Source organism: Schistocerca piceifrons, chromosome 3, assembly GCF_021461385.2.
Source record: "Schistocerca piceifrons isolate TAMUIC-IGC-003096 chromosome 3, iqSchPice1.1, whole genome shotgun sequence".
Classification (NCBI taxonomy): Eukaryota; Metazoa; Arthropoda; class Insecta; order Orthoptera; family Acrididae; genus Schistocerca; species Schistocerca piceifrons.
In genome coordinates, this window is record NC_060140.1 from 499,675,610 (window position 1) to 499,688,388 (window position 12,779).

Sequence of the window (12,779 nt, forward strand, 5' to 3'; positions counted from 1 at the left end):
GCAACAGCGAATCTAAAAGGGTGGATGGACCATGATGTTGGGGTTGAGTGGGTGACGCATGTTTGGCAATGTTGCCCTGATGTGTTGTTGTATTTATGTAACATGGTTGTCCTGGACAGCTTCCAGGAACTGAGGAAGTCTGAGACAAGTTGCACAGAGAGGAAACACTGACTTGGTCACTACCCCTAACATCCGTCATGCAACCACTAATGTGTGCGTAAATTAGCCAGTCAAAGCTGCACTTAAACAGTGATATACATAATGGATGGCCGAAGAGAACCACAAGTTCACACTGAGTGGAAAAATCAAGCGGCCAGATTTGTCCTACATTTGTGAGTGGCACTCCATTCTGTTCCCACTGTCAGAAAAGTCCTTTAGAAAATGTGGTATCACAAATTCACTGGACGAAATAAAGGCTGACACTCTACGGGAAGATGGTAACAAAATGATTCATCCACTAGTGATGAAGTGGTTATGAACAGAGTCATTACGTTAGAATAATTTTTTGTAAATAACACACAAATTCAATTTTTTTTCCTCACTTAAAATTACGGTGCCTGGATTATTTGATGGTGCAGATTATTCAGGTATAAACACCATTAGCCAATATGCAGTTATATGGCCATGGCTGTTAAACATTGGGATAATTTACATGGAATAATAGTCATATAGTTGACACTCTTTGAAATATTAAGTATTTTGAAATCTAAGATTCATAAAGCTCAATAAAATTAAATTATGATTCTAGATTAAACACACAGAATTCCTTTTTTAAAATAAAAATGCTTTACCCTGAGAATGTTAGATTTTCCAGAAAAGACTGCCATCTTTATTGTGTCTAAATAGACTTTCACATAGCCATACATGTTTTATAGCAACCCTTGCTATCTTGACAATATCCTCTGTTGTAGGAATGTCATGTTCATTTCAAAGCTGCTTATCCTTAGACCGACATCAGGATTCATATTAGACTGCACTGAATCAAAAACAATGAATGAAGGACAGAATTCTATGTAATAAAACCACACAACAGGTTAACAGAGAAACTTGTGTATTTGTGGACTTATACACCAAGAACAATAACAGGCTGGTCGGTCGATTGATCTTACATAGGTTTCTCACTTAACAGACTTTTTTTTCTCCTTTACAGTTTCTACACAATGAGCAAGAAGGTTTAACATGTTTTAATTCTTGTGAAAGGGTTCTTTAGCGAGATAAAGCATGCACCATTTGGACCACTGCTTTTGCCACTAAACAACACAACTGATAATCCATTAACTGCAACATGTTCAAACAAACGTCTACACCATTTATTGAGACGTTTACACGAGCTATCAATCTCATCATCTGTATTCGCAATTTCTACATGTGCAAGAGTAAAGAAGTTCTCCAGCATAATTTCACAAGTTCGTCGAACAACATCCTTCGCCGAGTTCTGTACCTCACATTTGAGCTGTTGAGTACAAGCATCTTCAGTGCCTATATTTGATTTCAAAAGTGAGTCAGATATATAATTCGAGTACTTCTGAATTATTTCACCACAGCCGATAATTGATGCTGAAAAGAGAAGAGGAATACCTTTTATCTGACTATCAGTAAATAAGAATGGGTGATTATTATTAAAAATAGTAACGCTGCTACTACTACTACTACTACTACTACTACTACTACTACTACTACATACAAATTCTTTCAAAATACTTTATAATTGCATTTTATGAAGGAACATCTATTTTAAATTCAAATACACACCTCATTTCCTATAGCATGTCTTTCTCACAGCATCACAAATTTTTGTTTAATTCAAATAAGAACTAGTTTTGAAGTACTTGTAAAACATTATCAATACTGCCACAATAAACAAATGTGAATTATGGTTAACTGGTCATCCACAAAAAAGAATGCAGAAACCAGCTACCTTAAAAATATATGAAAAAGTACTTAACACTGTAACACAAGAGTCTCCAAGCTAATGCCATATTTGTCTTCCTGCAAGGTAAAATTCAAAATGATCAGCCCTCCAATCACAATTCCAGACACATTCTGTCAAATTATTGTGTTCAGATTTCCACACATGTTGATAGATCAACTGGTCAAATGGCAAAGCCCTGTATGGGAAAACTTCAGAATGATGTTGCACTTCCATTGTTGGGAAGAGGAACTCCACAGCAAAGTTGCTCTATGAATATAACCTCTCTATCCCCCCCCCCCCTTCCTCCCCTAGTGGGGAGGGATACATGTTATGCCGTGGTGTCTTCCACACAGGAAGCTTAAGTTGCTGCTTCATCAATGATCTCATTTTCATGAATTTCCACTACCGTATTTACTCGAGTCTAAGCCGCACTCGAATCTAAGCCGCACCTGAAAAATGAGACTCAAAATCAAGGAAAAAAAAATTTCCCAAATCTAAGCCGCACCTGAAATTTGAGACTCAAAATTCAAGGGGAGAGAAAAGTTTTAGGCAGCATCTCCAAATCGAAACAAAGTTGGTCCATTGTAATATGAGACACAATTTAGGTCGAATGAATGACTATACAGCTACAGTAGTTTGGTTCGAGTCGTAAGCTTAGCAGTTAAGCACTACCAGGTAGCCATTGCTATGCGTCAGGCGCTCCGTCCGTATTTATACAGATACCCTTCCTTTTTCACATGCTTTGTCTGGTTTGAATTGATTGCTTATTTTTCTTTGATCTGATAAGTGCAGTTTTCTTTGTTATAGGTGTTTACGTCACTCTAAGCTGAAAATGCATTACTGTACTGTGTCATGCATTGTTTGTCGCAATTCTGATAGTGCGTGTTTACGGCCTGTCGCCGCTCGCAGCATGGCTTGCTTTAGCGCGCGCGACCGCCGCTTTAAAAAAAAAATTTTTTTTAGAGGAATCGTCTCATTAGCGAAACAATGGCAAGACACTGCTATTCGTTGTTACTTACACTGCTGCTTTCTTTGATAATGATCAACAAGAACCAAATAATAGACTGCGTATGATAGAAGATGTTCTGAACGAGAGTTTAGCGAAAAATTTTCTCCGTTTGAAAATCTTCGCAGGCGCCTCTTTAGTACATTACATTATGCACAGAAATTAGAGTCATCTTAGATTTAAAAATCTAGTCAATTGCCGTGCTTCATTTCTGACTGTATCACTGTTAAGCATAAGAATAATACGAATATAAACATGACATGATATGTATATTCTTCCGCGTTTGCTGTTGTCTCACTCTAGTTTTGTGGTTTATTAGGCAGACAGGATTTAAATGAGATACCAGCAAACACGAAACAATACATGGCAAAATGTTTATATTCATATTATTCTTATGGTGACGAGAATACTGCATGTGATTCACAATTTATAAAAGTTCCTATTAGCAACCATCTCCTCTCACAGGTAGGAAAAAATCCAGAACGTAGAGTTGGCCATATTGACAAACATCCCAAACAGTCTTGCCAGTCGGGTTTTCGTAGTACATTGAAATGCTGCTACATTCGAAGATGAACAATACGGAATTTGTATTTACTTCGTTGGATAATGAATGAAAATGCAATAATCAAAACTCGAGGCGGAGAAAAAAGCTTGTCTTCCACCTTTTTTTTTTCTTTTTAAATTTATTTACTGACACAGAGGTTTTGGCGCCAGTATTTATCTTTGTGCCTACATAGCATGCCTGTGTAGCGCTACATATATTCGACAGCAGAAGTAAGTTGTGGCGGCACCCACCAACTTTTTTCAGAATTTCCACTTACTTTGCACTCGATTCTAAGCCGCAGGCGGTTTTTTGGAACTTTTGAACATGTATCACATATGCTCTGATGACTTCAGTATAATAATGAAAATTTATTTTGGAAGCAATCTTGAGGGAATATTCAGGAAGTCTGACAAATTTTTTAGCCTATTTAAAAACATCAATCTACACTGCAGCACAACTGTTGTACACAGTAAAAGCAACAAAACATGTAGGTTGGGATACAGTTCTGTTTACACTTCAACAGATTCAACATAATTCTGAACTTTTAATCTCATCTTGCTTTCAGCTGTTCAAGGTTTTATTTTATGATTGCAGTTTGGGCACTAAGCCATTCCCAAGCATAATATTTTGAAATGTACATTTACATTAGGCAGAAATCTATAATAATTCTGAATTTAACATTTTTTCTTTCACTCTATGAATCACCAAACCCAGAACTTTATTCATAAATGGGCAACAATGAGCTAGGACCAGCACAGAAGTTACGAAGCTCTCAGTTTTTGAAAGATAAAGAAAAATATCTACCAGAATTGTTCTGAAATGTACCCAGCAAGTATTTCACAGATGTTTTTTATTTATGATTGACGTTGAAATCTATTATTCAATTACAGAATGTTGACACAGACCACAACGAGCCACTAATAATTATTTGTGACAGAGTGAAATGTCCCTCATCAATCTTTATTTTAAAACTCAAGAGAGTTGTGAAATATGTTGACTAACAACAGAAAATAATTACCCCATGAAAATGGATTCTGAAGACCTGATTAGTGGTTTGGTTGGTGTACTCCACAAGCTGGAGTTTGATGTGCAATAAAAGGCATAAAGTGCACCAGTATTCTTTTCCCATTCTTATTCAATTTTCCACTGGAATGACAGGAAGAAATATTTTTGGCATGACACCGCATAAGTTTAAATTTATAATTTTGCAGCCATTGTTGTTTAAGCTGTAAGCAGAACACTGTAATTCTTGAAATACATGCTACTAGAATTGAAGAGAGCAAGGCTCTCAATTAAGCACGATGTCTTTCCTGCAGCATCTCCCAGCAGAATTAGTTGAGCATACTTTGTGAAACTCGTGCACTGATTGTGAATGGATCACTATTCCTCATCTGATTTCAGATTTTGCTTTGAAAGTGAAAGTATCTTCTTCACAAAATGTGTAATTACAATGAAGCAACAACAATAATATTTTACCTGTTTTGTCTACACGAGTTACGTGGCTGAACAGACTGGCAGCATATTGATTGGATGCACGATGACTAATATTAACGCCTAATTCTTGTGCCTGTGAGTTTGTGGAAGCACTATTTTTTTGTCGCTGGCTCTCAGCTCTTAAGCATCCAGCATGTATGACGTCACCAAATTCTATACCTAACAACAGATACCACATTAATAACTTTTATCAAAGGGAGATAGAATTTTTTAAAAAATATCAAGGTACATTGACCTCACTAATAATAACACTGCTGTTTCAAAGGTGATAGCAAGCTTTCATAATTTGAGGCAAAATGCACTAAAAATTTCAGTCACAATGTACACCGATCAGCCGCAACATTATGACCACTGACCTATCAATATAAAACCACTCAGGTGATAGCATCGTCACCTGGTGAGCGATGACTGCTAGTCAGATGCATGCACAGAGCATGTAGTGTGTGTGTGTGTGTGTGTGTGTGTGTGTGTGTGTGGGTGAGCGTGCGCGCGCGTGGTGGCGTGCGCGTTGTCCTTAGTGTAAGTTAGTTTAAGTAATGTCCAAATCTAGGGGCCGATGACCTCGGCAGTTTAGTCCCTTAGGAATTCACACACATTTGAAGGGCCCCCCCCCCCTCCCCTGCCCCCCTTGTTTTATTGGCCCACTCTCGGCATAAGCATTTCGGAAACAGCACGACTTGTCAGGTATTTGAGGAGTGCTGTGGTGAGTGTCTTGAACATGTGGTGACACCAAAGTGAAACCACGCCCAGACGTTGTGGGATCAGTTGGCCACACCTCATTACATCGTAGCCGGGAATATTGGTAAAACAGGAAGGTGGCGAACTGTGGCGGAACTAACATCCAACTTTAATTCTGAGCAGAATACAAATGTGTGTGAAAACACAGTGCATTGAACACACCTAATGATGGGCCTACACAGCCGACGACCCATACGCATGCCAACATTGGCATCTATGACTGAAATGGCCAGCTGGTCACTGGCACTGAACGTTGGTGCAGTGGCAGAGCACTGCAGGGTCTTACAAATCTCAATACCTTCTTCACCATGCTGATGGGAGGGTGCAAATCCGTAATCTTCAGGGGAACAGCTCCTTGGCATCTGTACTGTGGGACGAAGACAAGCTGGCAGCACCTCCATTCTGCTCTGGGGAACATTCAAGAGGGCATCCATGGGTCCAGTGGAGTTTATGCAATGCCTAATGATGACCAAAGTGTATCATACACTGGTTGCAGACCACAAACATCCCTTCACGATGATCATGTTTCCAGACAGCAGATGCATTTTCCAACAAGATAATGTGCCATGTCAGAAGGCCAGGAGAGTGAGGGACCGGTTCCATGAACACAGTGGCGAGTTACAATTGATGTGGTGGCCACCTCAACTCACCAAATCTGAACCCAATTAAACACATCTGGGATGTGATTGAACATGGCGCTGGCTCATGGCCCTCCTTCCCGGAATTTATGGGAATTAGGCGGTGTGTGTGTGTGTGTGTGTGTGTGTGTGCGTGTGTGTGTGTGTGATGCTAACTCCCTCCAGCGACCTACGAAGGCCTCATTGTTTTCATTCCATGATGCGCTGCCACTTTTATCCATGCCAAAGATGGACATACTGGCTATGGGTAGATGGTCATAATGTTCTGGCTGCTCAGTGTATCAATGTGGTTAACTAAATACATGTATACCAATTATTGTTATTTCTATGCATGAAATAAACAGTTGAATGATTGAGGAGTATACATTAGATGGGTCCATAATAATGTAGGCTTCTTAATATTCATACACTGAACAGAATATTATGATGCCTGTGTGTGAGTAGCTGAGTGTACAAAAGGGGGGGAATGAAAAAACAAAGAGTAATGTCTATAAACTGTTAAAAGTAGCAATTAAATTCATACAACACTGTATTTCAACACTGAATTGAAATATAAACAAACCTTGTGCCAATTTTAGTTGTGTAAGTTTCATACATGCTTGGCTGTCTTCTATAGAAGAATGTCCTTGATTGCTAATCTGTATTTCCTCTCCCAGAAACCTCTCAGATAGATGTTGGAGTTTGCTTTTTCGGTATCTAGTACCCGTGAGGTTAAAAATTACACTGGTATCAATTATATATGGATGAAGCATCTGAAATGATAGATGTTGAATTAATGTACAACCTTTTTCCCTTACAAGGAATATAAAATTAATTGACCTTTTCCAAATTTGCCTGATAAGTGCTTTCCAGGTTCTCAATAGCCCAATGAGAATGGGCACCTATTCCTTGGCATGCATAGAGTGTTTACTGTGCAGATACTAGAATCCAACCCATGAATGATGGTAGTTTGCACCAATCAAGACAAGGACAAGGATTGCATTGTTCTGTTTCCAAGTGACAGTGGTGGTATGTGCACAAACAACCTTAGTGCCTGATGAAAGTGAGTGTGTGTGTGTCCCGCAAATTATGTCTCTTTCTTGCCTGTGCAGAAATTGTCATTCACCACCACCATCAGCCATAACAATTGCAGCCAGAGGAGTAAAAATTCACTAAATAACTCGCTATGATTACATATAATGCACACATTGCATATAAAATCCACAGCAGAGCACTCAGATACTACTGAATGATCAATGACTGTTGTAGAAAGTGTCATATGGTACGCAGAACAAGCCTAAACTCTACCATCATTATTCACAACTCCAACTATAGCAGAGCAAACCATGCACTGTCAAAGGGCTATGACTGTGCAGGTACCCTCCTCCAATGGACTGGCTACCACATGGCAGATTGACCAGAATTGGGTGTCAGGATAATATAACCTTCAGGAACCCAAGTACCACACAGAGTCCTTCCCTGCGTAATCCACACTTTTGAGAATTTGAGGAAGAATGAGGTAAAACCTGGGGAGTCTCCAAAATAAAAAGGTAGGAAGTAATGTAAGGGGATCACGAGAATAAGTCAAGTTAAAAACCTATGTGAAAACCAGGACAATGAGCAAAAATCAAGTGATAGTGGGAAGGAGGCGGGGAAGTAAACATGATGAAGAAGAAGAAGAAGAAGAAGAAGAAGAAGGACAGGAATTGCCATACAGCAAAGGAGTACTGCAATTGCTTAGTACCCATGCATGCCATGTGCACACTCATTAAAGTGTTGTGGGCCTGCGGTCGATTAAATTTTCCTTTCAACACAAATAACTCCCCAAATATTCTATACTATTTTTGTAAACAGACTGGTTTTTCTGATGACAATGGAATAAGAGATTATTTCAGCAGCAGTGACTGAATGAACTTATTATAAACTAACATTTACTTACCTTAAGAGCATGGAGGTCATTGTTAAGAGACTGTCCGACCAAAATGGCATCTGGAGGAAGCAGTTGCCTCAGTTTTTCCTGAACATCTGCTAGACGTACAGTCACGTTTGAAAGTGTCTTTTTTGATACACCAGAATATCTTGTTAAATAATTTGTTATGTGATTATAAGGCTTCACATAAGTATCATACAACACCTGTTCATAAAGGTTCAGTGTTATATATTATAGACAGCTTCAACAGTACTATTATGTACACAAAATGAGAAATGGTTGATTTACATTTGTTGAAAAACAAATTCAAATTACTGGAGATGTTCACTAATGAAGACAAATCTTTGTCACAAAATGTGAATCAAAAAATTAGATTGACATTTCCATAACAACTGCAGATAGCTGCATGTAAAACAGGGCAATTTGTGGTCACAGCTGTGAAAAACAACACTGTCACATAGTACATGCAAAAATAGTACTATTAACTGTCGTTAACATGATATGGATTCTAATGTGCTAGTACAGCTAGATATGAAGATGGAAAAGATGCAAAAGCACGTCTGGACAGACAGTATGTAAGAATTGCCCACAAAGGGAAAGGTCTGGGTTTTACCTCCAGTCTGGAGATAGTTTTAATCTGTATGACTTATCTCATAATAAATAAAAGATTAATTTTGAAAATTTATGATCAACACAGGGCACTGAAAAGCAGAGAGGCTGCCTATATAACTTATTCACATTTTTACCATACAGTAGTCTTAAAACATTTAATAATGAACATGTACGATATTTTTCTGAATAATGAACATATACCATATTTTTCTCAGAATGATTTTAAAAGTTGTTGATTGTGAACTCTAACATGTCTGGCTCCTCAAATTACTTCATCAGCACATCCTGGCACCTGTGATAGATGCCTGCTGGCCACTGTGCAGTTTATTTGCAACATCCATTTCTCCATTATCGAACTACTACACACAACACTGTACATTGCTAATGCCTGTTAGAGTGTCCTTATATACTTTCTTAATTCACGAGGTTCAAACAGCTTTAAAATCATGGGTCTTCTGAAGCAAAAACCTGACTTTTTCCAAACTGGTTTTGATGCCTAGTTCCAGAACAGCGCAAATGTGTACAAATGCATGGTGATTATGATGAATAATGAGTGTTGTGTAGAGGACAGTTCAGGCTATGATCTGTAGGAGTTCTGCAGTGTTATGTTCATTATTAAATTTTTTATGACACAGGAGGCATTACTTTTTGATCCATTTACATTATAAGAAAATTTGATTAGCTGTATTTCAGCTATCAGCTATGCAAATGAAATCTGTGTTGACTGTTCCCGATTGTAAAACATTGATGATTTAACGAACAAAAGCCTATTACCAAAAATTTTGAATTCTAGGCATGTGATGGCCATGCTCTTTTGAACAACATAAAACATAGTGTCTGGAAACTATCTTATACTAGCTCTAACTTTTTATGCATTATTAGCAATATAAGTTGTTGACAGAAAAACTCAGCAAGCTGTATACTATTCATACAATCTGCACTATAACAAATTATGTTAATACCAGCAATACTGCATTGTAATTATTAAAAAATAAACTTTACTAATAATAGACATTTGATCATATTCATAAATGTTTTAATCAAACGAACTTGAAAAGTGCTATATCAATATAAATAAAAAATTTGGCATAAAGAAACAGAAAAATAGATGCTGCATGCATCATGTGTGCATTTTCACTTTCAACACTGCTGACTGCTCACATCCCAAAAAATTCCTATTTTTTTAAATAATAATATGGTAAGAAATGAAGCAAAACACAAAGGTCTCAAAGAGTTTAAAATGGATGCGCTATATACACTTTTTGATGCCTTTGGAATGTTCCTGATAATGTCAGTTCCAGTTAGGTGCTTGCTGACCTTTTTTTATCAACAATTTACACTGCGAACAGTGTATAAAAAAAGGTTTAGCTAGTATAAGGTAGGTTCTGAACATTTCATTTCATGACACATTTGAAAGAGTGAGTTTTGCATGCTGCGAATCCTAACTTCTGGACAATAAGCTTTTGTTTGTTAAGGCATCAACAACAACACATTGAAACATCACATAGTATAAAATGCACTTTTGTCTCTTGCTCCCAGACTAAATAATGAACTACAGGAATTCCTTAACAGAATGTTTTATAAATATTTTGTAGTCTCATAAATATTAATACTGGACCGTATTACACTGAAAAGTGTAGAGATATATGTTTGAAAATCTTTTCCATCGCAATAATACTCACCTTTAACTCTTCGTCCACAAGTGATATCCTTGTTAGTTCCATCCCTTCATTTGTTTGGCACATTTCACAGTCTAATGCATACATTGGTGATAAAGGGGTTACTTCCTGGTACACGTCTTTCGTATACACATAGTCTAAATATCTGCACAACACAGAAACATGACTGAGTAGACAAAAATTATAGTATGAAGCAAATTGGTTTAAGTCACATGTTTTGTTAAAACATTCTTATTAAATATGGACAAGTAAGAAGAAAATGTCTCGTGCATTCCATCTACATATACTTCCTCCTCCTGAAAAACACAAACTTGTGTGCGTGGATTGTGCTTGCTTGTTTGAATGAATGGTTTGTGTTTCTCCTTCGTTTTCTGAGGAAGGCTGCGGCCAAACGTTTATGCTTAAGTGTCTTCATTGTGCCTGTCTCCAACTTAGTATGTCCTCTTTACGGTAAGAAGCAATCTGTTTTTTCCTACATTGTTGATATTCCAAACTACTAACAGTTCATCATGTTTCATTTTAAATTAATCTTTTGATTTGGTCACTCATAGGTAAGTGGTCAGTACATCACATTTATGAGACAAGTAACATCTAAATATATGACATAAAATAAAAGAGTTATTTGTGTGTGTGTGTGTGTGTGTGTGTGTGTGTGAGAGAGAGAGAGAGAGAGAGAGAGAGAGAGAGAGAGAGAGAGAGAGGGGGGGGGGGGGGGGGAGGAAAGTGTCTCAGGTGTGAACAAGACCAGGACAGGCTTAGGGTGCAAAGCAACTGTTCACTAGGTTCAATAGAAGAGCACTTGTTACTAATGTGTGTGATTGTTAGCCACACAATTTAAAATGGATGTATGTAAATATCAAATCTTAGAATCCATTTAAAGTAATCTTAAGACTATGATCGATTGGTTTGACACTGGTTCTCTTACCATTTACTGGACCCGTAACAGGTTGAACAAAAGAGAAAGAGAAGATCCAAGAAAGGGTGGTGCATTTCACCACCAATTCATTTGATCAGCACGAGTGTGTTGTGGAAATGTTCATGGAACTCCAGTGGCATATGCTACAAGAAAGGCATTGTACATCAAGGAGAGTTTATTGTTTCAGAAGTTCCAAGAGTGTACATTCCTAGAAGAGTCAATTATCAAATTGCTCCTACATATATCTCTCAAAAATTCCAAGAAAGACTGGAGCACATAAAGAAGTATATTAACAGTCATTTTGCCCACACAGCTCTGGTACCTCTATCACACAAAAATATGACTTCTGGAGTATAGGTGAAGATATACAGTGGAGAGTTTGCATGGCACACACCTAAAGTGAGACATGAAGCAGACTGAATAGCTCTGCAATGCATTCAGAGGCAAGTGGTGATAATTTTGACTAGTTTTATAAGGTGGCATTGCAGATGCAATTTGTTCTATAGAAGGGCGTAGCTCCACATTATGGCAACAGACTGCAGTATGGCTGGGATGGGGGCGGGGATTTTCTAACAAATGTATGGCCATTAGTGGCAAGAACATGAATTTCTCAATCAATGTTGATTACGAAATATGTTGTATGTCATGGACTAATCTATTGGTAAATGTCTTGCTGTTCATAGCTAGTGCAAGCTTTCCATTCCACATCATACTGGCTAGAATACAGGAAGAGACTAATGTCTCACTGAAATAAAGATCAATATTGATGAAATAACTCAGATGGCCAAGAATGAGGGGCGGAAACTGTTATTCTTCAGTGAAGGAACCATTATGACATTTGATGACAGTGGTTTAAAGATACTACGAAAATCCAAATAAATACAACTTGAGGATCTGATGCATTGTAGCATCAATCAGGTTAATATTTTTATACTTTCTCAAATATTTAATATCCAGCTATCTCTATAGAATACTTTTAAATTCTATCTATCTTTAGTCTTATGATGAAGTTGTTTGGCCCTTAAGCCAGTTTTCTTCCTGCCATTTGATTCTCACCTGTTGCCATTCTCCCCCTTTATACACAAAGGGTATCCATTTTCAAGAAGTTGTGAAACAGATAGCAGAAGATGTGTACGTGGAAATCTGTCAGCTGGATGGAGGTGTTCCTGAGATTCTTTACTTACTTACTTCAGGAACAACAATAGGAAAGAAAGCTCTCATTACTTTATACACTTTACCACTACTAACAGCAGATTCCATGCTACCATATTCTGAAATATAAAAAGCAATTTTCCATTAGTCATAATAACTAAAGCTGCCATAAACAACTC

At 37.7% G+C, this 12,779-nt stretch overlaps 1 protein-coding gene across 1 annotated transcript in view; it reads right to left on the reverse strand.

Annotated features, from left to right (window-relative positions):
* Window positions 1-1,034: 1,034 nt before the first annotated feature.
* LOC124789588 (small RNA degrading nuclease 5) overlaps window positions 1,035-12,779 on the reverse strand; it is a 43,279-nt gene continuing 31,534 nt past the window's right edge. Inside the window, 7 exon segments of the mRNA XM_047256997.1 lie at window positions 1,035-1,557; window positions 4,939-5,115; window positions 6,895-7,084; window positions 8,251-8,445; window positions 10,536-10,677; window positions 12,505-12,596; window positions 12,598-12,719. Coding sequence (XP_047112953.1) covers window positions 1,175-1,557; window positions 4,939-5,115; window positions 6,895-7,084; window positions 8,251-8,445; window positions 10,536-10,677; window positions 12,505-12,596; window positions 12,598-12,719 — 1,301 coding nt within the window. The 3' untranslated portion in view covers window positions 1,035-1,174.